Raw genomic sequence first — 26,980 nt, 5'->3', positions numbered from 1 at the left:
TTTTTATCCTTACAATGAGTGGAATATGCTCTTAAAGTTTGGCCAACTATTTCTGAAACACCCTGTATTTCTTACGGTGACAGACGCGGTTCATGTGACAATACTTTACAGTGACAAACAGAAGGTCGATAATTTTACAACGGACAATAGGCGGAAGAAATAGTAGCGAGTCGGAGAAAAAGATAGAGACGAAGGGCGGCGTGCAAAATCGACGGGAGTATAATTTGCGGAAGGGTTCCGATAACGCACATCCCGATAGCCCACCAACCAATCATCTTGACTTATTTAATCCAACCTACGGAAAATCTCTAGGCATCTGCCATTGTGAGTAGTTTGTATGCTATCGGGATGTGCGCTATTGGGACCCGCCGATAATTTGCACGATCGGAAATATTAAAAGGCGAGAGAAAACGACGAAGACGGACAATGCTTTACGGCGGACGGAATACGAAATTCGCGACACATTAGCATTCGTAACGCAAACGCATGCGGTACGGACAATAACTATCTCGCACCCGAATAACTCACAATTTTACGCGGTTTTCGCACAGACGTAAGGCTCCTCACGGCAAAGTGCGATCGACGATTAACAAACACGACAATTAAATCTTTGGCATCCAGGTAGCCGGTGTAACTCGCGGTAATTTCATAAGGGACAACTCCCGCGGAGACTAATTGGCTCGAGTCTTGCGGAGATCGGACTGCGCAAATTCCACGCACCGAGCTACTTATACGACTTCCCATAATCGGTCTGAGACTTCTCTCGATAACCGGCGCGATCACGAGCAAGTTCACGAACACCAGTCTGGTACAAAGATCCTCCCGGAAAATTAACTCGATACGATACGGAAATCTTTCACAACTCAAACACGGTATAATACAGAAATCTTTCTTAATTCTAAACGGTACGAGTGACTGTTGGCGCGCGCGTATTCCCGAGAGGGACTTACGACGGAATCCGGGCTGCGGTCGATCTCTTTCTAGAAGCTTCGCTATTGCAACGGTAAATCGGAATCGCGGAATCGCAATTACGGTATGCCGGTACTAATTGCTCGCGACAACGGAGATCGACCTTCACCCGGCCTCTTAAATCTACGGTTACCGAAACGACAGCTTACAAAAGTCGGCAAGTGGTCGTCTTCTGTGGGACTTCTTCTGGGGACCTTTCTCCGTGATGACATGCACGACAATGATGAGCCGATCCGCGCTTTCCGGCTCGCCGGGCTCCGGCGAATTTCTGCATGATGTTATAATTCCTTCTTCCGCAAATTTTTGCCGGTGATAGGCTCACTGCCCCATTGTGCGTCTTTTGCGCTCCAAGCGGTAATCGGCTTTCATTGGGCAATCAGTAGTTCGTCCTTTTCTAATGCCCCGGTATTCGCGAGTCTAGCATCTCGCTCTCCTTCGCTGCTCCGCGCTGTTGCCATGCTGTCACAGGGCACGCCGCTCGTCTATCGGCAGGCCGGCGGGCTAAAATCTCGAAATCTTCCTGTTGTCGCCGCTCCAATTTAGGTGTCGTTTCCTCGTGTGGTCACAGGCTGGCCAGGCCTTTGCCGACATTTCTCCGGGAAGACGGCTCAGTGGCCTACAGTCCGCTGGCTCGATTTTGAGCAGCTACTTTGGTAAATGTTGCTGAAACCAAGGTCGACTTTAGCATTCGGAGCTTTCGGAAATATAAACGGCAAAATGTAGGCGGAACCACGACTTAGCTTTGTGGCGCGGGATCGGCGCAGTCGCGCCTTCTGCCGCTTCCTTGGCTTCCTTACTCGATGTCTTCCTCTGGACGGCTGCCATGATTACAGAGTCAATAATGCCGTCCGCTCGGGTTTGCGCTAACGTTCTCACACCCTAGTGCTCTCGATAATCGATTGCACATAAAAAGATTACGCGGAAATAAAGAGCTGTAAGGCGAGGCACTTTAAAACGGGGCATTTGCTTTCCCTTCTCCCTCCCGGGGAGAGACAGGCGCAACCCAGGGTCACCCTCCACGGCCTTATCGCTCTCCGGGACGGCGCTACGGAGCGCTACTCACATTACAAATGTCACCAATTAAATTTTTACAATTTTTATAAATATTATTTCAACTTATATATTAAAGATTTTTAAGTCTTATTAACTAATCACAAACACAAATGACCGATAATCAAGTTGGAATGTTCTAAACACTTGCAGTTTTTTATTGAAGTTCTCAACAGTTACATTGTTGAACCATACGTTTCCAAAAAAAGGAAGATGAACAGTAAAACGCCACCAACTAGGACTTACTAGGAGAATGCGCAATTATGTTGCACACATTTTGTTATACAATACATTTCAAAATAATAGTTCTAGCACCGTACAATTAAATTATAATTATTTATTACTTTGCGATTTAGTTTATTAGTCAGTTGAAAAGGATCAAGTAGATCGAAACATGTTCCGTGTCTATATTGTAGCAAACATTATTTTATGGTAATAAATATAGATCTAATAAGATTGCTCGTTATTCTGCTTTATTATTTATATTAATTTTATAAATAAAATGTGCTTTGACAGTAAATTTACGTTTAATAATTAATCCAAGTATCCTGAGTATTTGATATCCTGAGAGAATTGTAATTTCTCACTATATGTGGAATATATGTGTAATAAACCGCCTTAGCGTTCTCCCTCGGACCGTCCACCGCTCCGTGCTGTCCGGCCAAACACCCGCCGGACAGCGAATTCAGGCGCATCGCGCCAATAAGAATTTGAATCGGCGTAGCGCATGAACATGCATTCGCGCGTTGAAATACTCTCCGCGCGCACGCGCCGTACAAGCGAGTGAAGTGGCGGTTGCTGCCGATCTCGAGTGGCAGGGATCCTCTCTCCGATACCGTACCGACCGCTCCCCAAACAACTACTCTTTTCAAGATCTGGCTATATAAGCGCCGTCGCTTCCACGAACAGGGCTTTTTTTTCTCCGAAGCGCCCGTCCGTACAAGAAAATGCATACCTTCCGCTCCGAACCGAAATCAAGTGAGCTTGGTTTCTGCTGAGGACTCTCGACGACGAGCTTCCTAACCGCCTTCGATTCTACGAGCTCAAGCGTCTTGGGCTCAACAAAGCGATCTCGGTAAACAGGAGAAACCGACATTCTATCTCCTCTCCGTCGACACCGATTCATGATCTGGGGTGTGTAGTTCTGCGCCTCTACCAAGGGATCTTGGCGTGAGTCGTTGCCACCGCCGTAACAACAACGCGGTATTAACCGCTGCGCGTCGCGATCACCGAATCGTTCCACCAGTACAGCTGTACCGCTATACTGCCACCGGGCCCGCGCGCCCGTGGCTGTGGTCACGGCCTTCGACAAGGCTGCGCCAACTCGTAAACAGGAATTCCGAGTTCGGAGAAATTCCTTTTGGAATTACCTGCGTGTAAATAGCCGCGATCATTCTGTTCCGCGTATTTGATTTCGTCCGTCCGAGCATCCGCGTTTATTCCGAATTATCTATTCCGTTCGTCCGCGTAAAATTATAGATCCGTCCGTCCGAGCGTCACGATTATTTTTTGTCCATCCGCGCGTTACTTATCTGTTCCATCTGTCCTCGCGTAATCTTAGATTCTCTGTCACGTTCATTTGAGCGTCAAATTCATTCATCCGCGCGCCGTTGTTGTAAACATTTTGTTCGTTTATAATAAACTGTTTTATTTGTCACCTTCTAAAATCAGTCTAGTTCTCTCGGCGACCTACCCGCGTCCTCGTCCACCAATAGCTTACTGTCCGTACGCGGAAGTTAGATCGTTACATATGCTTCGAATAATTATTCTATATGTTCTTTGCATATTCTTGAAAGATCAAAAAAATTTTTAACTATTATTTGAATATTACTTTTATATTTTGTAAATATTTTAGAAAATATTGAAACATTTTTGGAATTTTACTTTGAAACTATAGAAATACTCACATAACAAAAATTGATCCCAATGATATCCTGTAGATGTGTGTCAAGGGATTTTTTAACATCTTAAGGATGTGCTTAGATAAACTTAAGAGATTCTAAGGGTATCCTGTGGATATCTGAATGTCCGCTAGGAGAGCCCTAGGATATCGTAATTTAGATATCCTCAGGATGTCTTTGGATAATCAAATTTGATCCTGAGGATGTCCAATGAATGTCTTAAAATAACTTTTGGGACTTTCTAATTCTATAAATTTTTCCAAAATATTCACATAAATATTAGTACACTACGTAATTCCAATGAACAAAACAATATTTTTGTAACATTTTAAAAAACTTTTTTCGCAAAAAAAGAAATCTTGGGAATTTTCTCTCGGAGATTCCCAAGCGGCCACCTATTCAAGTTGTGACCGCGGTGGACGATGCTTGACTTCTACGACTGCTGCGAACTGGATCCCTCGTTATGATCTGTGAACACTTTATACTAATACGTTTATATGTATAATTGATAGATTAGTTGAATATATATTATTGAAAAGATCAACCGTATAATTGAAGCATATTATTTATATATATAAATACATATAAAATTATAGTGTTTTTAGTGATTTTTACAAATACGGAATGGCATCTAAAGTAACTTCTGTTATTTGTTTAAATAAGAATACAACTAGAAATATGCCAATATAATACAATAATTAAATTAAATATGAAAAAATTGTTATTAAAAAAACGTTTAAAAAATATTTAGAAATATTGTTTTCTCATTGGGATCTAAATCAAGGTTTTTCCATCCATAAACTTATTATAGTGTAACGACCCGTCTTTTTCCGCGCACGGGGCGGTGCGTGATTGCGGACGGACCAGGGCGCGGAGGGAGGTCGCCAAGAGAAACTAGACTTAGTTGCTTTAGGTGTTGAATACAAAAGTACGTTTATTTCGCGTTGGTTCTGTACAAAGGGAGTGGCTTGGCCACGACGCGCGGACGGACGGATGGCGGTGACGCTCGGACGGACGCAACACAAACTTAAAGGCTACGCGCGGACGGACGGACGAGAAAACGGAACGCGCGGACGGAACGAACGGTATTTATAATGGTCGGTTTTTTTTCCGCGGTGTCTGAATCGCGCTATTGTCGCGGCTGAGTTCGCGGAATTCCGGCCTCGAGTTTTCCGAGAACTCGAAGCCGGTGTTGACGCGCGCAGACCGTGGCCTTGCTGAAGGCCGTGGCCACGGCCGTATATGACGCGCGCTCGGTGCGAGTGTACGCGGAGCGGGGATTCCCGTCGCGAGCGGTTAATACCGCGATGTTCGGCGGTGGTGATCGACTCACGCCAAGAGCCCTTGGTAGAGGCGCGGAACTCCACACCCCAGGTCGTGAGTCGATACCGTAGTGAGGACGGCGGATCGGGAATCGCCGACCAGGATCTCCTGGTGGAGCCCAAGATGTACTTGAGCCCGTTTCTATCGGCGGTATCGGGATTAGCGGAAGGCTCTTGCCAAGACTGCTTGGCGGAAGCTAAGGCTCTTAACTCCCAAGTGAGCGCTAGGATGGGCTTCTTCCGGATCGGAGAGTGGACGGAGAAGAAGACCGCTCGACTCTCGGAGCGGCGGCGCTTATATACCCGAATCTCGAGAGCAGGGACGGTGCGGGGGTACGGAACGGTACGGAGTCGGTGGGGGTCTCCCCGCTGCTCGAGATCGGTCCGGCGGTCGCCACTCCGGTCGAGCGCGCGCGCGCGGAGATCTGTCACGCAGACCTCACGTGCGGATGCGTCAACGCGCGCTACGCCGGTGTCGGAGTATATTTTCGGCGCTATGCGCCAGGTTTCTGCTGTCCGGCGGTTGTTCGGCCGGACAGCCCGGAACGATGGACGGTCCGAGGGGGGAGCGGAAAGGCGGTTCGTTACACCACCCCCCCCTTCGAGTAGGCCTGAATTCAGAGGCCTAATTCATCTATTTTTCCTTCCGGTCCTTTGGTGGCGGCCGTATTTCCTTGCTGGAGCGGAGGCGTCCTGCTCGGTCGAACCGCAACCTCCAGCGGCGGTCTCTTATCCGCGCGGTATAGGCGCGGCTGACGTGGACCGCAAAGTACGGTACGTCCACGACGGTGCCGGGAGTGACCTCCACGGTGATCGGTGGCGGCGGCGCGGGTCCCATGACCCGGTCGGGTTTGAGCGTCGGTTGCGGTCGGTGTCCCCGCGGTACGATGACCTGGGGGACCGGCGGTGGAGGCCCTCTGAGCCACGGTATCGGGGCCGATCTGCCTGCACTGCTCGGCGGTGTCGGCTGGCTCGGACGAGTAGCGGCCACAGTGGTATTGCCTCGGTCCGGTGGCGGTCTCGGTCTTGTCGGTCGTTCTATTTCGGGCCGGGCCGGGTCGTACGGCTCCGGAGCTTCGCCTAGCAGCTCGGCGATCTCGGCGAGGATACCGTCGTGCTCCATATCTCTTCTGAGAATGAGCCGATCGGTTCCTGGTATCCGCGCTCGAATTCCTGCTACCTGTGCGCGCGCTGGTCGTTGGAATTTGCCCACGTGCCGTGGCCGTGCTCTCGTGTCGCTTCTGCCGGAGCGTCGTTCGGCTCGACGGCAGAGTCCCGAGCGCGCCGCATGCCGCGTTGTCGTCGTCCTCGTTGGTGTTCGATTCGGTTTCTTCGGTCGGAGCGGGGGCCGGCTTGAGGTCCTGGACATGGACGTGCCGGTACCACTTGCCCCCCGCGCTTCGGAGGTCGTAGATTACCGGCGAGATGATGCGGCGTACCTCCAGTGGCCCAATATACTTCGGCGCGAGTTTTGCGTTGAACGCATCCGCACGACGGGAGAGAGGGTGGTCTCGCTTCCAAACCCAGTCTCCCCGCTTCGGTCGCCATTCTCGCCGACGCAGATTATAATACTGTTGCTGCCGTTGGAACGCACGGGCCAGCTTGATGCGGACGAGCTCGTACGTCTCGCGTAGCCGGCGCTGCAACGCGTGCGGTCGTTGCGGAGTGCCGGCTGGTGTGCGTTCCTCCGGTCGTCGTAACTCGCGGCCATGGTTCAGGAACGCCGGCGTATGCCCCGTTGCGTCGTGAGTCGCGGTGTTGTACGCGAACTGTAATTCGGCGAGGCGTTCGTCCCACTTGCGGTGGTCGCGGTTTAGGTACTGGCGGATCATTGTTTTTACGGTTCGGTTTGTGCGCTCGACCGGATTGCAGTGCGGGGCGTACGCCGGCGCGAGACGGTGGCGGATTTGAAGCGCACGCAGCAAGTCGGTCAGGGTCGCGGAGCGGAGCTGGGTCCCGTTATCTGACCAAATCTCCTCGGGGCAGCCGTGCCGCAGGATGACGGCTTCGGTCAGTGCGGTAGCGACGTTCGCGGCGGTAGCGCGTCGAAGCGCTCGCATTTCCAGCCACTTCGTGAACCGGTCCTGCATTGTCAACAGCCATGTATGCCCCTTGCTTGATCGCGGAAGCGGCCCTACCAGGTCGATCGTCACGTGTTGCTATGGCTGTGACACGTCGGTCGGGTGGAGCAATCCGGCCGGTCGCCGTTGCTCCGGTTTATGCGCTAGGCAGGTTCGGCACTGCCGTACGTAGCGCGAGATATCGCGGAACATGCCCGGCCTGTAGAAGTGGCGGGCAATGCGAGCGATCGTTTTCGCGGTGCCGAGATGTCCGGCGGTCGGTGCGTCGTGGTACCGCTGGAGGAGTTCGGTTCGGTTTTCGCGCGGCACGCACTCCTTCCATTGCGCGTCGTTCGGTGCGTCCGTGAAGTCCAGTGTGTGGAGCACGTGTCGGTAGAGGCGGCCGTCCGCGATACGGAAGTCGGGGGCGGCGTCGGGAGTGGTGGAGGTGATGTCCCACCACTTTCGGTACCATGCGCAAACCGTGTTCACGGCGGCGTTAACGGCCGTTCACCGTGAGAGCGCGTCCGCAACCTTATTCAGCGACCCCTTCCGGTATTGCACCTCGAAGTCGAATTGTCGCAGTTCGAAGGCCCATCGGCCTAAACGTCCGGTCGGTGAGTCTAGCTTTTGCAGCCACCGGAGTGACTGATGGTCGGTGACTACCTTGAAGCGGTAACCCTCAAGGTAGTCTCGCATTCGGCGGATCCCCCAGAGCACGGCGAGGCATTCGAGCTCGGTCGCGCTATAGTTGCGCTCTGCGTTGTTGAGCGTTCGGCTCGCGTACGCGATGACGCGCTCGCCCTCAGGGAAGTACTGGGTGAGCACGGCACCCAGTCCGGTCGTGCTCGCGTCCGTTTGCAGCACGAACTGTCGCTCGAAATCCGGGCAGGCTAGCACGGGTGCGGACGTGAGGGTCGTTTTTAAGGCCTCGAAGGCCGCCTGCTCGTGGTCCCCCCATGACCAGCGGGCATTTTTACGTGTGAGCGCGGTGAGCGGGGCGGCGACGGTTGCGAAGTCTCGGATAAAACGGCAGTACCAGGACGCGAGGCCGAGGAACTGCCGTATCTGCCGCACGCTCTGCGGCGCGGGCCAGTTCGCGATAGCCTCCGTCTTCTCCGGATCGGTCCGGATTCCGTCGCGGTCGACCACGTGGCCGAGGTACTTCAGCCGCTCCGTGCAAAAACGGCATTTCTCGGTGTTCGGTCGGAGTCGCGCTTCGCGTAGCCGGCGGAAAACCTCTCGCAGCGTGGCGAGGTGCTCGTCGAACGTTCGGGTGACGACAATGATATCGTCCAAGTAGACGAAAACCCGCGGTTCTAGTTCGGGCCCGAGGACATCGTCGAGCAGACGCTGGAAGGTAGCCGGCGCGGAGTGAAGCCCAAACGGCATCACTTTAAATTGCATTAACCCCCGACCCGGCACGGTAAAAGCGGTAACGGGTCGGCTTGCCGGGGCCAGGGGTATCTGCCAATAGCCGCTCATTAAGTCGATCGTCGAGAGGTACCGCGCGCCTCTCAATTTGTCGAGCGTGGCGGGTATCTGCGGTAACGGATAGGCGTCGCGTTCCGTCACCTCGTTGACGCGGCGGAAATCTATACAGAACCGCGGTTTTCCGTCTTTCTTGCGCACGATGACGATCGGCGAGCTCCATGCGCTGCGAGACGGCTCTATAACTCCGGCGCGTATCATCTCGTCGACCTCGTGGTCGATGATCGCCTGCATTGCCGGATTTCGGGGGCGGTAGCGCTGCTTGATCGGCGGATGGTTTTTAACGCGGATAACGTGTTCCGCGCGGTCGGTCGGCCCACGTACTCGGTCGAACTTTGGCAGTTCCTCGGCGAGGAAAGCCTGCAAGCGTGCGTCTTCCGCGGGTTCGGTGCTGGCGACGGTTGTCGGACGGACGGCGTCTCGCGGCGGGCGGTCTTCCTCCCGGTGCAGTGGCGGCGGAGGAATCGTGATCCGGGCTCGTGCCATGACATCGACGCCGATCAACATGTCGACGTCGAGTCCGGGTAGCACGCGGAATTCGTGGCGGAACGAGCGTGCCGGGAATACAACCGGCAGCACGAGGCAAGTCTCGACCGGCGTGCTGGAGCCGTCCGCGAGGTAGATCCGGCCGGTGACGGGTATTGTCGTGTACCCCTTCCCGTGGAGGCGTTCGGTGGCGTCGGTGCTCACAAACGAGCCTTCGGAGCCCGAGTCGAGTAAGGCTGTGAGCGTGGTGTTCCCGACGGGGACGTCGACGTGCGGTCGCGGATTGTACCTTATTCGGAGGACCGGGGAGCGATCTCGGTGCCCCCGGCCCTGGCGGCGTTTCCCGGCGGCGGATGACAATCGCGGGTATAGACGTCGTCTTTCCCGCACTGGGAACAAAACTTGCGGGCCGCGCGGCGGCATTCGAACCGCGTGTGACCGCGCTGCTTACACCGCCAGCAGCACGTGTCCTTGTCGTAGGCGGTGGCAGCCGAATTCGCGGGCGGCTTCGACGCGGGTTGCCGTTCGCGGCATTGCGAGCTAATGTGCTCGAACTCTTCGGCTCGCCGTAGCAACTCGGTGGCCCGGTGAATGTCGTCGCGGCGGACGTATAGCTTATACCGGGGGTGCATATTGTCGTAGAGGAGGTCGAGCTGATCCTCTTCTCCGAAACCCCCGGCGCGACGCATCATGGTGAGTACGTCGGTTGCGTATTTGCGGTAGGGCTCCTCCGGAGCCTGCGTTCGGGCTTGAATGTCCCGCCGGAGTTGAGCAAAGTAACGGCGCGGCAGGTAGTACTCTCGGAATTCTCCGAGGAACGCCTGCCATGTCCCCCACGCGGTTGCGGTTGTTGCGATACCAGAGGAGTGCGTCTCCCCGTAGCATCTCTGGCAGTCCGCGGAGGAGCAACGCGTCGTCGTAGTCGTATTCGGCTCGTAGCTCGTCGACGCGTTCCAAGAAGGAACCGGGTCCTTCCCGTCGAAGTGACATCCCCATTTACGGATCTGGTTCATCACTTTCGCGGGGGAGTCTTTTTCGATCGAGGCGGTCGGTTCCGGTACGGTAACGTTGATCGCGGGCGGATCGGCCATGACTCCGGCCGGCGCGTGTTCGGGGTGCAATACTAGAAACTCGCTGAGTCGGCGGCGAAGCTCGTTGACGTTTCCGTCAGTGGCGAGATCGGCGTGATGCAATTGTCGGAGCAGTTCGGCGCGGTCGATATGGTATATCCAGCTCCGCGGCATCGGATCGGTACGGGTCTAGTTCTCCGCGGTCGGAAGCGTAAACGGTCCATGTTCGGGCGCCATGTAACGACCCGTCTTTTTCCGCGCACGGGGCGGTGCGTGATTGCGGACGGACCAGGGCGCGGAGGGAGGTCGCCAAGAGAAACTAGACTTAGTTGCTTTAGGTGTTGAATACAAAAGTACGTTTATTTCGCGTTGGTTCTGTACAAAGGGAGTGGCTTGGCCACGACGCGCGGACGGACGGATGGCGGTGACGCTCGGACGGACGCAACACAAACTTAAAGGCTACGCGCGGACGGACGGACGAGAAAACGGAACGCGCGGACGGAACGAACGGTATTTATAATGGTCGGTTTTTTTTCCGCGGTGTCTGAATCGCGCTATTGTCGCGGCTGAGTTCGCGGAATTCCGGCCTCGAGTTTTCCGAGAACTCGAAGCCGGTGTTGACGCGCGCAGACCGTGGCCTTGCTGAAGGCCGTGGCCACGGCCGTAAGTGACGCGCGCTCGGTGCGAGTGTACGCGGAGCGGGGATTCCCGTCGCGAGCGGTTAATACCGCGATGTTCGGCGGTGGTGATCGACTCACGCCAAGAGCCCTTGGTAGAGGCGCGGAACTCCACACCCCAGGTCGTGAGTCGATACCGTAGTGAGGACGGCGGATCGGGAATCGCCGACCAGGATCTCCTGGTGGAGCCCAAGATGTACTTGAGCCCGTTTCTATCGGCGGTATCGGGATTAGCGGAAGGCTCTTGCCAAGACTGCTTGGCGGAAGCTAAGGCTCTTAACTCCCAAGTGAGCGCTAGGATGGGCTTCTTCCGGATCGGAGAGTGGACGGAGAAGAAGACCGCTCGACTCTCGGAGTGGCGGCGCTTATATACCCGAATCTCGAGAGCAGGGACGGTGCGGGGGTACGGAACGGTACGGAGTCGGTGGGGGTCTCCCCGCTGCTCGAGATCGGTCCGGCGGTCGCCACTCCGGTCGAGCGCGTGCGCGCGGAGATCTGTCACGCAGACCTCACGTGCGGATGCGTCAACGCGCGCTACGCCGGTGTCGGAGTATATTTTCGGCGCTATGCGCCAGGTTTCTGCTGTCCGGCGGTTGTTCGGCCGGACAGCCCGGAACGATGGACGGTCCGAGGGGGGAGCGGAAAGGCGGTTCGTTACAATAGTCTATCGATAATATTTATATTTCTTAATAGTACTGTGTTCAAGATGGAAATTTCGAACTTTAAAATCAAAAGAGCACAAGCATAAGTTTCAAATAGTTAATATATGCTATGCAGGAACATAAGTATTTACATATAGCTAAACGGAATAACCCTGCAAATAAAAAAATCATAGGGTCATCAAAATCATACGTGTTTGACGTGTTTATAATACAGACGGCAAACCTCTTAGGGATGTCCTAAAAACGTCCATGGGATGTCGTAACGCCCTAAATCCATCTCATTTACGTTCCTGGACATTCAGAACGGATTCAGGATCGTTCTGAGGGCGTTTTTTGCTGTTAGGGTTTGTATATTATAGTAATAAAATAAATTTTTTTCTCAGATCAAAATAAGATATTCTAAAAACTTTAATGTCAATTACAAATGTCCTAAGGACATCCTATGGATGATTTTACATTTTGGATCAGAATAGGATTTATTCAATCAAAATAAGATATCTTAAGGAGATCCGTTGCTATATAGGTATTTATTAATATTACAGGAATATTTAATGTCAAGTGGGGAATTCGATTCTGACATTTCTTGCTTTATAAGAGATGGATAAAGAGTCAACAGTTTCAAATATAATAAAAAAATATAACTTTCTTTCGGCATAACATTAAGTACATAAATTAATTCTTGGATTTTTTTTACGAAATGAACATTTATTTATATAAAATTAACTTATAGTTTAATCAGAAATATAATTGTTTACAGTATTTATACATTTTTGTTATTTAGAAAGATCACGAATTTTCTATTAGAAAGATCACGAATCTAATGTCAATAAAAGGACGATGCCGCGGTTTTGAAGTAAGATGAAATCATGACTGCATTTTTAGACTTTTTCGTATGTTTTTAAGTGGGAATTCATTAAATGATGTTGGAGGGATCGGAACAAATAAAAATTTAAAAGAGCTAGGTTCGGTGAATACGCCGGACGTGACAAAACTTCTCAGCTCAACGAATCAAGAGTATCGGTAATCGCTTTCGCTGTGTGTGGCCTGTATTATCGTGCAGTAGTATAAGTTATCTAGGACCGTTAACCGTAAAACGTTTATAATAATGCATCATTTTGCGTCATTCCTCTGGGGCCCCGTTGTCTGGCAGACCACCCGTCGGACAGCATAACAGGCGCATAAGCGCCAATAATCTCCACCATTTAAGTATCTGAATCTAAAAACTATTGCTACCGCACAACAAACATTGCGCGTATGTGCATTAGGCCGAACTCTTCTGGCACTGGCAAGAACCGAGCGCGTAAATACGAACGAGCGCACGCAAGCAAACCTATCTCGAAACGGCGGGGATGATAGATCACGGGCTAGCCCAAACTCCACTTGAGCGTCCCCGACGATCCGAAATTTTGGTATAAAAGAGCGAGATCCGCAAGAGAGATCACTCTTCCCGGTCCGAATCTCCTTCGAGCCAGACCCAGAGAACGATAAGGATAGAGTGCTCTCATGTTTTGACAGAGCGCTCTCGATGCTAGCCGTATCCTGCTAAATCACGTTCTATCGGCAACTGCCACCAACGGAGAGAGCTCTCTTATTTCCACCAAGTGCTTTAGGGGCAGCCGCCGACATCCCGTCGTTATCGGGGAAAAAATCCGCAATTTTCGGTACACCGTGCAAGAGAATTCTCGTCGCGTAAGCTCGCCGTGTTAAAGAGCCTTTGGCCTATTAATTGTTCAGCGTCATGAATTCGCCAAATTCGACGACGCACCGTCTGCGTCACTCACCAACTCGCGCGCATCGCGATCCGTGCTACGAAGCCGGCGCCGATGAGTAAACATACGTCGCGACTCATGGAAACCTCGTGTAAAAAAATCTGGCATACTGCCAACAATTTCAGCTGTAGCTTTACACACGCGATTGTACTGTAAATATATCGCATGCATTATAATTTACCTGTGACTCATTCCCTCTTGTAAATTTCCGCGATTTAAAACCTATAATACCAACTTGGTTATAATAAATTGCTAATTTAAAATATCATTCATCTTAGATTAATTTATCCGCGGTCTACTTCGAGCCCTGATATAACCGACGAGCTGTTCCGTACTCGGAAAATACGGGTTGTTATAGGTTGAGGTTCAGTTTCGTTATTTAAACATTCAAGTTGACGTTTATAACACTCAACAATGATAGTTTCATTCGGTGTAAGCAACTTATAATAAATCAAGCTTTTGAAATCCCACCAAATACACAAAAGGAATTTCTTGTCATATTCGATTTCGCGATCAATGTTGCTGCTTTACCAAAATTAACCCACAATTTTAATTTTTCTGGATTATATCCACTTTTCATTAATAATTATTTTGTACAAGTTCTTCCTTTTGAACTTGGATAACAAAAAAAAAACTGCGTCGTAACGTCTTATTATCAACAATGAGTACATGCAAAACCCAACGACCCTCTTTATGAACTTTACCATTTGTAAGCGGTAGTCTACCATTTGTAACTTTAGCATTTGTAAGCAGATAGAAATGATTGACTGGATAGTTCTTAACGCTGAAACAAGTTCTGATTAGGTTTAGCATGGCTTTTGACCAACAGTCCAAATCATCATTGTCAAACTTTTATGGTTTTCCAGGACGTTCGTCAGATTTGAAGTTAAAATTTCTATTCCGGAACCTTTAAAACCACTTTTTACATATACTGTAAAACACAGTATCTTCTTTTAATGCCTCACAAATTATTTCTTTAGTCTTAAAAGTACTTTTTTTAACTCAAATACGAAAAGTAAACAGTTTCTAATATGCTGTTTATTGGAAGTCATCGTGTTCACTCACGAGGAATTATTTGAGATTATATTAGTTACAATTTCGGTTTTGTGGTTTATTATATTGATGTATACAGCCTTGAATATTGGCAGGAAAAAGTTTCTGTTTAAATAAGTACTATATTTGATTTAATGTTAGGGCCAAGAATTAATTCATACATCTAATATAAGTAAATATTGAAATTAATGTAGGGGTTTCGAAATTTAAAACAATTAGTACTTGGGAATTAGGCTAATGAGAGTCAGCGCGGGTGCAAGTGCGCAATTGTATTAATATTATACGAATTGTTTATTTATCATTGAATTATTATACAATTAGACGAACGTTTTGACTCGTTCTTCAGTCATATTCAGCGCAATATATAAAGTAAACAGTTCTAACCGTCATCAGTCAGTAAAAACGGGAGGCAGTTGCGTCACCAACAGTTTGCCAAATCCGTAGTGGCATCTTTCCCCGTGGCAGTAACGAAGGAAATGACACTTCTCTCATGCAACCATCGCATGTTTTTTAATAGATGGCAAATAATTATCTTAATTAGCTATTTGCGTGACTCACCCATTTGAACTAATGAAAACTAATAAAGCCTTGGATAAATTATTTTGTCTATAGGAAATGAATTACTTTCAACACTGCTACGAGGAAAGATGTCACTACGGATTTGGCAAACTGTTGATGATGCGACTGCCTCTCGTTTATGCTAATTAATGTCGGCTAACTGTTTACTTTATATATTGCGCTAAAGATGACTCACAAACGACTCAAAACGTTTGTCTAATTGTAATAAAATAATAAATAAACAAGTCGTATAATATTAATACGATTGCGCACTTGTACCCGCGCTGATTTTCATTAGCCTAATTTCCGAGTACTAATTGTTTCTAATACAAGTAACACTAGCTTGCGAAAATAGGCATTTTTGCTGCGGGTGTAATAAAACTAACCAGGAAAGGTTTCGAGGTATTCTTCTCCGATTTTGACGAGCCTTTAATATGTTGTAGTACAGATAAAAATAATCCCAGTAAACATTAGATATTTTATGCATATACATGTTATGTTCGTAATGTGAAAAAAATATCCTGTTTTTGTCCTGTACATACATAGAATATTCAGAAATATATATATATTTATGATCATTCATGGATATCGTATGGATATAAGTGATATGCATATTCATTCAAGATGATAATTGGAATATACATAATATACATAATACGTCATGTATTAATAAAATTGGATCTTACCTTACAGATCCTTGTTGAATCTAAACGTAGAAGCCAATCGTAATAATTAAGGAATCTGCTTTTTTTCACTGAACACAGCCATGATGATCGAAGAAAAGCAGTGCAAGAAAACAAATTATATATATGTAAATTTTTAATAATAATTTAATTTAAGATAAGATTGCCATTTTTTAAATTTTAACTCGCATTAAATCCCATGATCTGACCTGCAAAAATAGCTAAAAAATAACAATTGGAAATAGAATCGGAACTTTAAAAAACATGATTGACATAAAAAGCACGACAAAAATTAATTTTGCAACTAATTTGTTTATAACAGCTATAACAATTAAGAAATCATATATGTTTTATTAGTAATTTTTCCCGTAAAATGGATTGGTGCAATCAAATTTCCTCTACAGTCCATTTTTAATAATTTGTTTATAATAATTAGTTGCAAAATTAATTTTTGCAACATGCTTTTTACGTCAATAATGTCTTTTCATACTCAAGTACTATTTTCAATTATTTTTTGACTATTTTTACTAATCTAGCAATGGGCAAGAACAGGTTTAATTATTTATATAGTTTATATAGTTTATTTTTAAAATATCTAAAGCTAAATAATCAAAGGGCTAGTGTGAATGTTTGCGCGGTACTCAACACGCCAGTTTCTTCTTGTTCAAATCAGCTTTACTTCAAATATAACTTTTTATTAACAATCTCACAAATGTACGTTTAGCTCAGTGTTAGGATACTAGGTTATCGTTCCGAAGATCTTAGGTTCGAATCACGCTGGCGCCGATGCGTTTCAAAAATTTATAAAATAATGCGTAATTGTAATTAGTAAAATAGAAAATTTTATATGCGAAATAGTGAATACAAGTTAAGCTATAAAAATAATAAGATATGTTAAAAAAATTTTTTTTTAATATTTAATAATTGAATATACATAGAATATACATTAAATGTACATTGAATATACATAGAATGCATACTAAATATACAGAGAATGTACATTTTGAATGTACATAGAATGTATATACATGGAATATTCGAGAAATATACACATATATATTGCATGGATGTACAGTGTACATACAGCGCGTTGCATTTGCATATACTTACTTCCAATGTATGTCGTTTGTGTATGTGCATATGATATGCAATATTCACCGAAGTATATGCAATATATAGTATATACATTGCATGTTAAAATGTTTACTGGGAAGGGACACATATTTTTTATAAGTGCCCGTTTCTACTTTTAGGGAGTGAAACACCTCTTTGAAGAAAATCGTTTTTTTTTTCTTTCAAAGCGTATATTGTCGAAACTATAAAAGATAGAGAAAAATGTTCTAATTGAGAGTTAAATGGCTTGAAGAGTACTTTATAACAGAGAGAGGGAGGAGAGAGTGTGCCAAACAATTTTTTTAATACTTCTCTCCACTATTTATATATTTCTTTCAAAACTTTTACTTCTTTTTATAAACAAAATAAAGCTTTTTTTATTATACAAATTCAATGATGTATGGATAAAGTTATGTGTCCGTGCGCTACGACAGTATCCCTCTCCAATTATGACGAGCTTTTAATGTGTAGTAGAGATAAAAATGAGAGATACACGTTTTTTTTTTTATACGTGCCCAATCTCGTTTTTAGCAAATGAAACATCCCTTTGAAAAAAATCGGTTTTCTTCTTTTAAAGCGTGTATCATCAAAACTATACGAGATAAAAAAAATTTTTTAATTGAATTTTTACTTATAAAAAGAAATTAAAAAAATAAATAAATAAATAGTAGGAAAAAGTGCAAAAAAAAATTTTATTAATTGAAAGTTAAATGACTTGAAAAATACTTTATGACAATGATAAATAAAATCTGTTTTTTTAATTTTTTGTACACTTTCCCTAACTCTTCTTTTTGAAAAATTTTATTTTTTTTTATTAGCAAATTCTTTCAATTAGAACATTTTTACTGTCTTAAAGTTTTGACGATATAAGTATGCTTCAAATGAAGAAAACTGATTTTCATCAAAGGGATGTTTCACCCGCTTAAAGTGAAATTGGATACGCATAAAAAGAACGTCTGTCCCTTATTTTTATCTGTACTACAACATATTAAAAGCTCGTCAAAATTGGAGAGGAATACTTTCACACGGACAAGTGCACGTACATGAAACTTTTTTCATTACTTTTGAAAAATGTCGGAACATAACTTTAGCCATACATTGTTGAATTTGTAATAAAAAAGCTTTATTTTGCTTATAAAAAGAGATTTTGCTTATAAATACAAAAAACTTAAAAAAATATATATAAGTAGTGGAGAAAAGTATTAAAAAATTATTTTTGTCATACAAACACACACACACACACACACACACACACACGCACATGCACACGCACACACACACTGTTATAAAGTACTCTTCAAGCCATTTAACTCTCAATTAGAACATTTTTCTCTATCTTTTATAGAGATATTTTCGACAATATACGCTTCGAAAGAAAAAAAAACGATTTTCTTCAAAGAGGTGTTTTATCCCCTAAAAGTGAAAACGGGCACATATAAAAAAATACGTATCCCTTATTTTTATCTGTACTACAACATATTAAAGGCTCGTCAAAATCGGAGGAGGACATTTTCCTTGTAAGTAATTTTTATAGATTTTTGCTTGTTAAACACGAATCTGTTGTCAAAATTTGGTTATCACGTCACAATTTTGAAAAAGAATGATATCAATGATAAAAAAGTGACAGTTTTGAGGATTTTTATGGTGTTGTAACTCTTGCAGCAAAAATTTTTTAAAATTCCATTTATACAATATAAAAATATGAAGTTTTAACTTTAAAATTTGATTTTCTTTTATTTTGCTACGATCTTGCATTTCTTAGATATCGTTGGAAGAAAAAATACTAGTGTACGAATAGTCATTTCGGACGTATTTTTGAATATTAAATATGAAAATATTAATATAATTTGACTATCACATCTTGAAAACAATTATGAAATCAAGAAAGACAAAAACAATTACAACTAGATTGCGTTCACATCCTGCTTAATATTTTTTTTCTAATTGTGATATGACACAATTCCGTTGACAACAACTACATTCCATTAACGGATTCGTGTTTACACGAAAAATATGTCTGAAATTATTGTTTACACTCATTGAAGAGATATCATATAGAACAATCATATTAGTGACAAGCGCGCGCACGGCCAGTATTTCTTTTTTCAATTATATTTAGGAAAGATCATAACAAAATAGACTTTGTTTTTATTAAAAGTTTATACTTTTATGTGATGTAAACGCGTAAAATTAAAAAAAAAAATTTTTGCTGCTGGTGCTATGACATAATAAAAACCCTCAAAAACATCGTTTTTGACCTCTTTGATATCGTTTTTCTCAAAATTGTGATGTGACAGCCAAATTCTGATAACGGATTTATGTTCAGCACGCAAAAATATGTAAAAATCTCCTATTATATCCGCAAAATTTCGCAGGCTGGTGTAATCTATTTCTCACGGGGAACAATAAACCAATACAACATACATATGATATAAATTGACTTCAAATGTCCGTAACATACATATGTTATGTGTCTTACAAACTGTACAGAAACGAAATTAACATAAAAATGTAGCTCGCATACGAGAAATCGGAGATGTTCCTGTAAAGAAAATCTTGGAACATCTTGGTGGCTGGCCAGCGGTCGTGGGTACATCTTGGAAGCCACCGCCTTATCCATTGGAGGTTCTATTAGGTCGTCTGCGTGGCGATTACAACGTGGGCGTCTTGTTGGAGCAATGGGTCGGACCAGATGATAAAAACTCCTCAACTAACATTCTCCAGGTGCGCCGGCAAAGTAAGATCCCGTCAGTTGACGGCTGTACAATAAGTTAATGTCCTCAACAAACGAACCCAGACAACACAATACATTTACTAAATATTTATAATATCTACATTTTTTAAATACTTTATAAAAATTTATCATAAATATCCAAATATATTTGTGATCTTAGATTAAACGGATTAAATGTTTTTTATAAGTGTTACAAAAATATTTTTATCATATATATTATGACTAATATAATAATAGGACGGGATCCGATAGCGCACGGTGCGATAGCCCACTAACCAATCATCTTGATTTATCTAACCCAACCAACGGAAAAACTCTACGCATCGGCCGCTATGGTGGTTGTGTGCTATCGGGATCCGCCCATAATAATAGTACATTATGCAACATGAAGCCGAGCTTTGCCGTTCTCGACTGAAGACGATGTTCTCAGTACGAGGCGTAGCAGAGCGTGCAAAGCGCGCGTCAGCTACAAGTTGCATACGGTATTTTATGCAAAAGAAATATATTTTCCACGGAATTCCAGGCAAAATAAGCGCGTGGCGTTTTTCTGTCACTGCCTATTCCGGTTATAGGTTATGAGAGATTAGTGTACTACCTTTGCTCATGCATTTCGACCCTACGTTGAGCGCATGCGCCACGAAACGTTCACAGTTTCTTGACAAAAGTGCGCATTCGCATTTTACAGAAATGTCGATTTTGCCGTCCACGGACGACAATATCCCCCACCCCAAAGTGGGGGATTGCCCATTTGCGGCCATGTTACCAACTGTCCCGGAATGTCGTGAAAAATGTGCTTCCTTTGCATAAAAATACTTATGATCAGTTATAACAAAGATTTTTAAAAATACATTCTTTTTTTAATTTTATTTGCTTTATTAAATTCATATGAAATATTGTTTGTATTAAAAATAGGAGAATAAAATTGAAAATGGATACAAAAAGAATAACCCAGTAAAAATACACTACTCAAAAAAAAATAGGGAACACTTTCCAGACACCAAAAATTAGGCTATTTTCAAATGACTGTAACTCGGTGAAAAATCATCGTAGATAAAAAATAAAAAAAGCATTTTGAAGCTTGAAGTTCGAGCTTTAACGTTCTACCAGCAGATTTTCAAAATTCTTTTAACTTCCTTGTCTTATGCAGTAAAAAAGTACACCTTGTTTTGTTCGTTAAAATTTCGTATTTTTGACACTTTGCAGATCGACCAACAAATTTTTTTCGAATAATTCAAGTAAAATTTCATAAACTACAACAATTTATCTACAAAATGCTTTTTTAAAAATTTCTCTACGATTTTTTTTAACCGAGTTACGCAACTTTGAAGCTAAACCTGCATTTTTTACAAATGATATACGTACTCCGTGAAAAATCATCGTAGACAAAAAATTAAAAAACCATTTTTAAGCGCGAAGTTTCAGCTTTAACATGCTATTAACGGTTTTCAAAAATTTTCTCAATTTCTTAGTACTATGCCCCAAAAAAGATACACTGTTTTTTCCTTAAAATAACGTATTTTTAACAGCCTGTAGCTCAATAAAAAAATTTTTCTCGACAAATCCAATGCAAGTGCCTCAAAGTATGACATTTTCTCTACAAAATGCTTTTTTTAAAATTTTTTCTACGATTTTTTTTGACCGAGATACAAGACTTCGAAGATATACATTTTTTACAGTACATTTTTCTGAAAAATGACGTCTACCGCCGACATTAGCATTACCCAATGTACACCACGTGGAGGTTGCCGGTCGGATTTTTGTACATCGTGTGTGTGTGTGTGTGTGTGTGTGTGTGTGCGTGTGTGCGTGTGTGCGTGTGTGCGTGTGTGCGTGTGTGCGTGTGTGCGTGTGTGCGTGTGTGCGTGTGTGCGCGTGTGTGTGTGTGTGTGTGTGTGTGTGTGTGTGTGTGTGCGTATCACAGCAGAGATAAGAACCCCGCAGTTTGTCACTTCTGCAGTATTTAATGACTCCAAACCCTCTCTGCTGTGTGTGTATGCGCTCGCGCGCATGAGAGTTCAATAATGAGTATTTCCTCCTCTCTGATCAATTACTGCTTGCAAGCGTTCTCGCATATTTATACATCTTGCAATACAATCTTGCGGAATGTTGTGCCAAATTTCCGTTAAAATTTCTCCCAATTTTTCTAAATTTCGCAGCTGTTCCTTGCGACGCCTTAATCGTCGTTCCATTTCATCCCAAATGTGCTCGATTGGATTTAAGTCTGGGCTATTGGTGGGATGATTTAACAGTCTAATTGCATGTCGTTGAAAAAAACGTCGCGTTATATTCGCCGTATGAGGTCGAGCGTTGTCCTGCATGAAAATAAAGTTCCGACAGGTTTGATTTAATAGCAAAACGTGTGGTCGTAGAATATCGTTGATATAACGAACTCACACGAAATACACGCCATTGAACACTCATGCGCGCGCGCGCATACACACACAGCAGAGAGGGTTTGGAGTCATTAAATACTGCAAAAGTAACAAACTGCGGTGTCCTTATCTTTGCTGTGATATACACACACACACACACACACACACACACACACACACACACACACACACGATGTGCAAAAATCCGACTGGCAACCTCCACGTGGTGCACATTGGGTAATGCTAATGTCGGCGGTAGACGTCATTTTTCGGAGAAATGTACTGTAAATAATGTATATCTTCGAAGTCTTGTAACTCGGTCAAAAAAAATCGTAGAAAAAATTTTAAAAAAAGCATTTTGTAGAGAAAATATCATACTTTATGGCACTTGTATTGGATTTGTCGAGAAAAATTTTTTTATTGAGCTACAGGCTGTTAAAAATACGTTATTTTAAGGAAAAAACAGTGTATCTTTTTTGGAGCATAGTACTAAGAAATTGAGAAAATTTTTGAAAATCATTAATAGCATGTTAAAGTTGAAACTTCGAGCTTTAAAATGGTTTTTTGATTTTTTGTCTACGATAATTTTTCACGGAGTACGGATATCATTTGTAAAAAATGCAGGTTTAGCTTCAAAGTTACGTAATTCGGTCAAAAAAAATCGTAGAGAAATTTTTAAAAAAGTATTTTGTAGGTAAAATGTTATAGTTTATGAAATTTTACTTGAATTATTCGAAAAAAATTTGTTGGTCGATCTGCAAAGTGTCAAAAATACAAAATTTTAACGAACAAAACATGGTGTGCATTTTGCTACGTAAGACAAGGAAGTTAAAAGAATTTTGAAAATCTGCTAGTAGAACGTTAAAGCTCGATCTTCAAGCTTCAAAATGCTTTTTTTATTTTTTACCTACGATGATTTTTCACCGAGTTATAGTCATTTGAATATAGCCTAATTTTTGGTGTCTGGAAAGTGTTCCCTATTTTTTTTGGGTAGTGTATTAACGTGACACAATTCTTGTCAACACTAATTTGTTAGCTATAGAGCTCTACCAATCACCGTATAAGTCAGAGCCTTCTAATTCTCACACGGCGTTCGGTTTACATCACAAGATTCCTCTGCTTTTCGCCCGCTCGCGCTTGCAACTCCACGTGATTCATTCTTTCCCCCAGGCAATGCGTCGGCCCATCGGCGCATGTTCCTATATTCTATCAGATGGAAGACGCGATTTGGCCGAAAAAAAATCAGAGAAAACGCCCTAATACAGCCACGTATATATCCGCTTGGCTAATTGTATGAAAGAGGTAACTTATTACTTCTAAATCTTGTGTTGTAGCTCAGACTATAACCCAAGCGTACAGCAACAAGAAAGCATGATATTGTTGCTATATGTTTCACTAAGGATAGTTATTTTCGCAAGATTTTAAAATGCGAAGGAACAATTACAAAAATTCATCACTAACCAAAGTCACTAATAATTTTTTTCGAAAGTCTATTAAAAATGCAAGCATGCAAAAGTCAAATTAATTTTCCAGGAAAGTTTGCGAAATATTGCAATGTTCAAATTGTGAAAAGAGCAAAAAGCGATTGCTAAAATAAATAATTGGCGGAAGCAAATGCGTTTGGCGTATATTCTCCCATATTCGATTAAGCAATTATGCTAAACAAGTACTGGGTAGATATAAAGAACTAGCCGAGAAGCATCGGAGAGTAATACGTCTTATTTATCACCGGCCGCCGTAATTATCTGACGCGTCGCGAGTAAAGTTACGTCTTATATCATGATACCATTTATACACCAAGCGTGTGCAACATAAGCAATAAGTTGTGAAATTATAAAGAATATACTCATTGTTACACATATAGTTTAACTGTGAATAGTAGATAAAATACAAATATTGTTAAATGTAAGTGCATACTTTATTTCTTCCTTGTCTCAGTGTGCCTCTTTTGAGTTCCTACTTTTAAGACGACGTAGATCTCGAAATTTATAAACGATAATATTTTGTATAATTTCAGCTAATTTAGGTCTTTAAGCAGTTTTACGAAGTTTATAGCACTCCCATGTATGATCATAGATATTTGACAATGCTGAGTTTTCAAGTCAAAGTCTTTTTGAGACCCTCTGAAGCATAAAGATTTTAAGTATGGTTGCCACATCAAATATGATTGAAAACTTTTTAGTCTACGTTTGACGGTTTTCATCACGTTCTAATGTAGAAGAACTACTTTGACTTGAATCACTATTTTCTGCTTCTATTTCTAAATCCAAAATATTTGTTTTAATGCCATACATTTTAAATGCTTTAACAAAATTACTTTTGTTATCAGTAATTGTTCCTATTTTATTCAATATCAAATTGTAATTAAAAAAAAAATTTTATTCCATATCAAATTGTAATTTAAATAAATTTTTTGTATGATCTCCGTAATTTTATCAAATAAATGCGTATCTTTTATTATTTTACAAGCTAAAGCCGCCAACAAATGTGACTTTTTTTCACATTTGTTGCTAATGCAATAAACTGTCATGCCGAAAAAACTTCGCTTTTTGCTGCATTATAGTCAGCAGTAGTACATATACAAGATATATTTTTTAATTCTTGTTTTATATCAAAAACATATTTCTGAAATAAGTCATCAATTCTATCGCAAAGTTGAGACTGAGAAATTACTATATTTTTGACTTCATGGATCCAATAAGATTATTGATCAAAGATAAAAAATATGGATTTTTAACTACTTGCAGTAAAATCATTGAGTACATTACAAATTTTGTAATATTTTCAAGTGTAATTTTTTAACATTGTAACGCTGGTAGTCTCTCGGTGTCGGTTACGGGATTTAGGTTTAGGATCGGTTGCTCGGATGTGCTCGCTGGATGTCCGGGTTCGTGTCAAATGATAACGCCATGGTTTGGTAGTGGAAACGAAATAGTTTGAATATATTTTGAGACGTTGGTTTAATACAAAATAATCATACAGTCCCGATATCGTTATTGGATAATACTGAAATACACGCGTATGAATGCGGCACCGGAGTGCTCGGTTGCGCGATAGTCGGACCCGTGTGAAACTAAAAGGAACAGACATAATTTATTCGCGGCGTACTTAATATCTAAACACTTAGAAGAAACGGATTTTAGAAACTCTGGAAACAGACGGACACGTGTTATGCGCTATGCGCTCGGAGGTAGCAATCGGGATTGCTCGGTTAAACAATCATCGGTTCCGCGGACAAGAATATATAATTCGCGGTATCACTTAATATTAAAGAACGGACTCGGATAGTTATAGCAACAGACGGACAGGCATTATGCGCCAGGCGCTTGGAAGCAATGATCGGAGTTGCCGTGAAGCGGCTAACTTAACTTACGGTTAAACGGGCCGTGATTGGCCCGCGCGACGGACGGTCGCGATCGCGAAATCGGCAATGTGCGGCGCAGCGGACAGTTCCGCGATACGCGAGAGCGGTCGACGGTGGAGACCTAAGCGGTCTTTCCCTGCGGAGTGTTGTCACCCCGTAGGGAACAGGTTTGCGGAATGAGCCGGAGGACGGCGTCGAGCATTCCCGACGACGGTGCTGGTCTCGAGAATCCCCGAGAACGGAATTGCGAGACGGACGGTTCCTATTGGCCGAGAATACCCAGCCGCGGAAACGACGAGTATTCCCGTCGCGGACGGAGGATGGGATCGACCGAGTATTTCCAGCCGTTAGGACCGACGAGTATGCCCGTCGTGAGAAAGTTAGAACGAGAATGCCCGTTCCCGAGGAAGTGCTTGAGAATGCCCAAGCTAAGGAGCGTCGAGAATACCCGGCGCAGGAGCGGAGTAGGTTCGAGATCGGTGCCTCGGAGCGATCTCATTTCGGCTGCCCGATGCCGGCTTATATAGCGGGCCGCGCGGTCGCAAATACCAATCAGCGCGCGCGGTTGGGCCGGCCGGAGTAGGAACGCTTGCCGAACGCGGCGCGCGGCACGCGTGGTAGCGCGTGATCGCGGCAAGCTTAGCTGAGCGCGTGCACGTGCTCTTACGCGTTGCGTTCGGCGTTCGGATCGGAGTGGTGGCGCGGGACATAACGTTACAACATATTTTTTGGAGAATATTTAATGCTTGAGGCTTTAAATTCGTTTTCCTTTTTTTGTAATTTTGATAGTCCTCAAAACTTTTATTTTTTTCATGAAGTCTTTTTAAATGAGAAACAAAAGGTATCGAGTTTTGATATCCTTTAATTTTCACATCTTTCGGTTTGCATTTTAAACATAATGCAGTAATTCGGTTGGATTCAGAATTATATTCCTTTACTATATTGAAAGCATCTGTTTAACAATGTTATATGTCCCACATTATTAGAAAAACTTTCATCTTTAGTATCTCTATTATTACGGAACTAATTTGGGTATATGATTCACTTTCTTCACTGTCCAATGAGGAGAAATTCCCAAATTTTTTCTTGTATTATTATCACTTTTTTCCATTATAAAAAAAATACAATAAGGGAGACCGGGGCAATTCGGAAGACATTTTTTTCTTTTGCGTCTCTGGAATCCTATATTCATTAAAATAAAATTGGACCGTTTGAAAGGTTGAACTTCCTCTTCACAATACCATTATCGATAGAACACGGAAATGTACTTGCTTTGAAGTACATATAAAAATGTCGACCAATGCCAAATATTTCGAATAGCCCCAAGCCCGGGATAATTTGAAGCTAGTCCAAAAATATTCTAAAATTTATGTTTTAAAATGAAAAAAATGTAAAAAAGTTATTGTTAAGATTTTGTTTTACAATAAAAGAATACAAACGCCCAATAAAGAATTTTATTACTTTAGCGTTTTTGGAACAAGTCAGGGAATATTCGTATTTTGTGTAATTACATTTATTGAGTATTAAATTGTGTATTTGGTACATAGAACGTAAATATGAAAAAAATTATTCGAACGGTAATCTAACGTTTAGTGTTTTGAATAGCCCAGATATTAACTGTACGCATTATTGCGTATGATCGACAA

The 26,980-nt window shown here is 43.4% G+C and overlaps 1 protein-coding gene across 8 annotated transcripts in view; it reads left to right on the top strand.

Annotated features, from left to right (window-relative positions):
• Positions 1 to 26,980, top strand: part of LOC105200443 (neprilysin-1) — a 524,884-nt gene that overhangs the window by 198,293 nt on the left and 299,611 nt on the right. For all 8 annotated transcript variants that reach the window (XR_005575917.1, XM_039455238.1, XM_039455241.1 and 5 more), the window contains one exon: positions 19,380 to 19,588. Coding sequence is in view for 7 of the 8 variants with exons in the window: in XM_039455238.1 (XP_039311172.1) it covers positions 19,380 to 19,588 (209 nt within the window). In the remaining variant the exon portion in view is untranslated. The remainder of the gene's footprint in view (positions 1 to 19,379; positions 19,589 to 26,980) is intronic.

This window comes from Solenopsis invicta, chromosome 11 (genome assembly GCF_016802725.1).
Source record: "Solenopsis invicta isolate M01_SB chromosome 11, UNIL_Sinv_3.0, whole genome shotgun sequence".
Taxonomy (NCBI): domain Eukaryota; kingdom Metazoa; phylum Arthropoda; class Insecta; order Hymenoptera; family Formicidae; genus Solenopsis; species Solenopsis invicta.
This window is presented reverse-complemented; position numbering and strand designations above follow the sequence as displayed.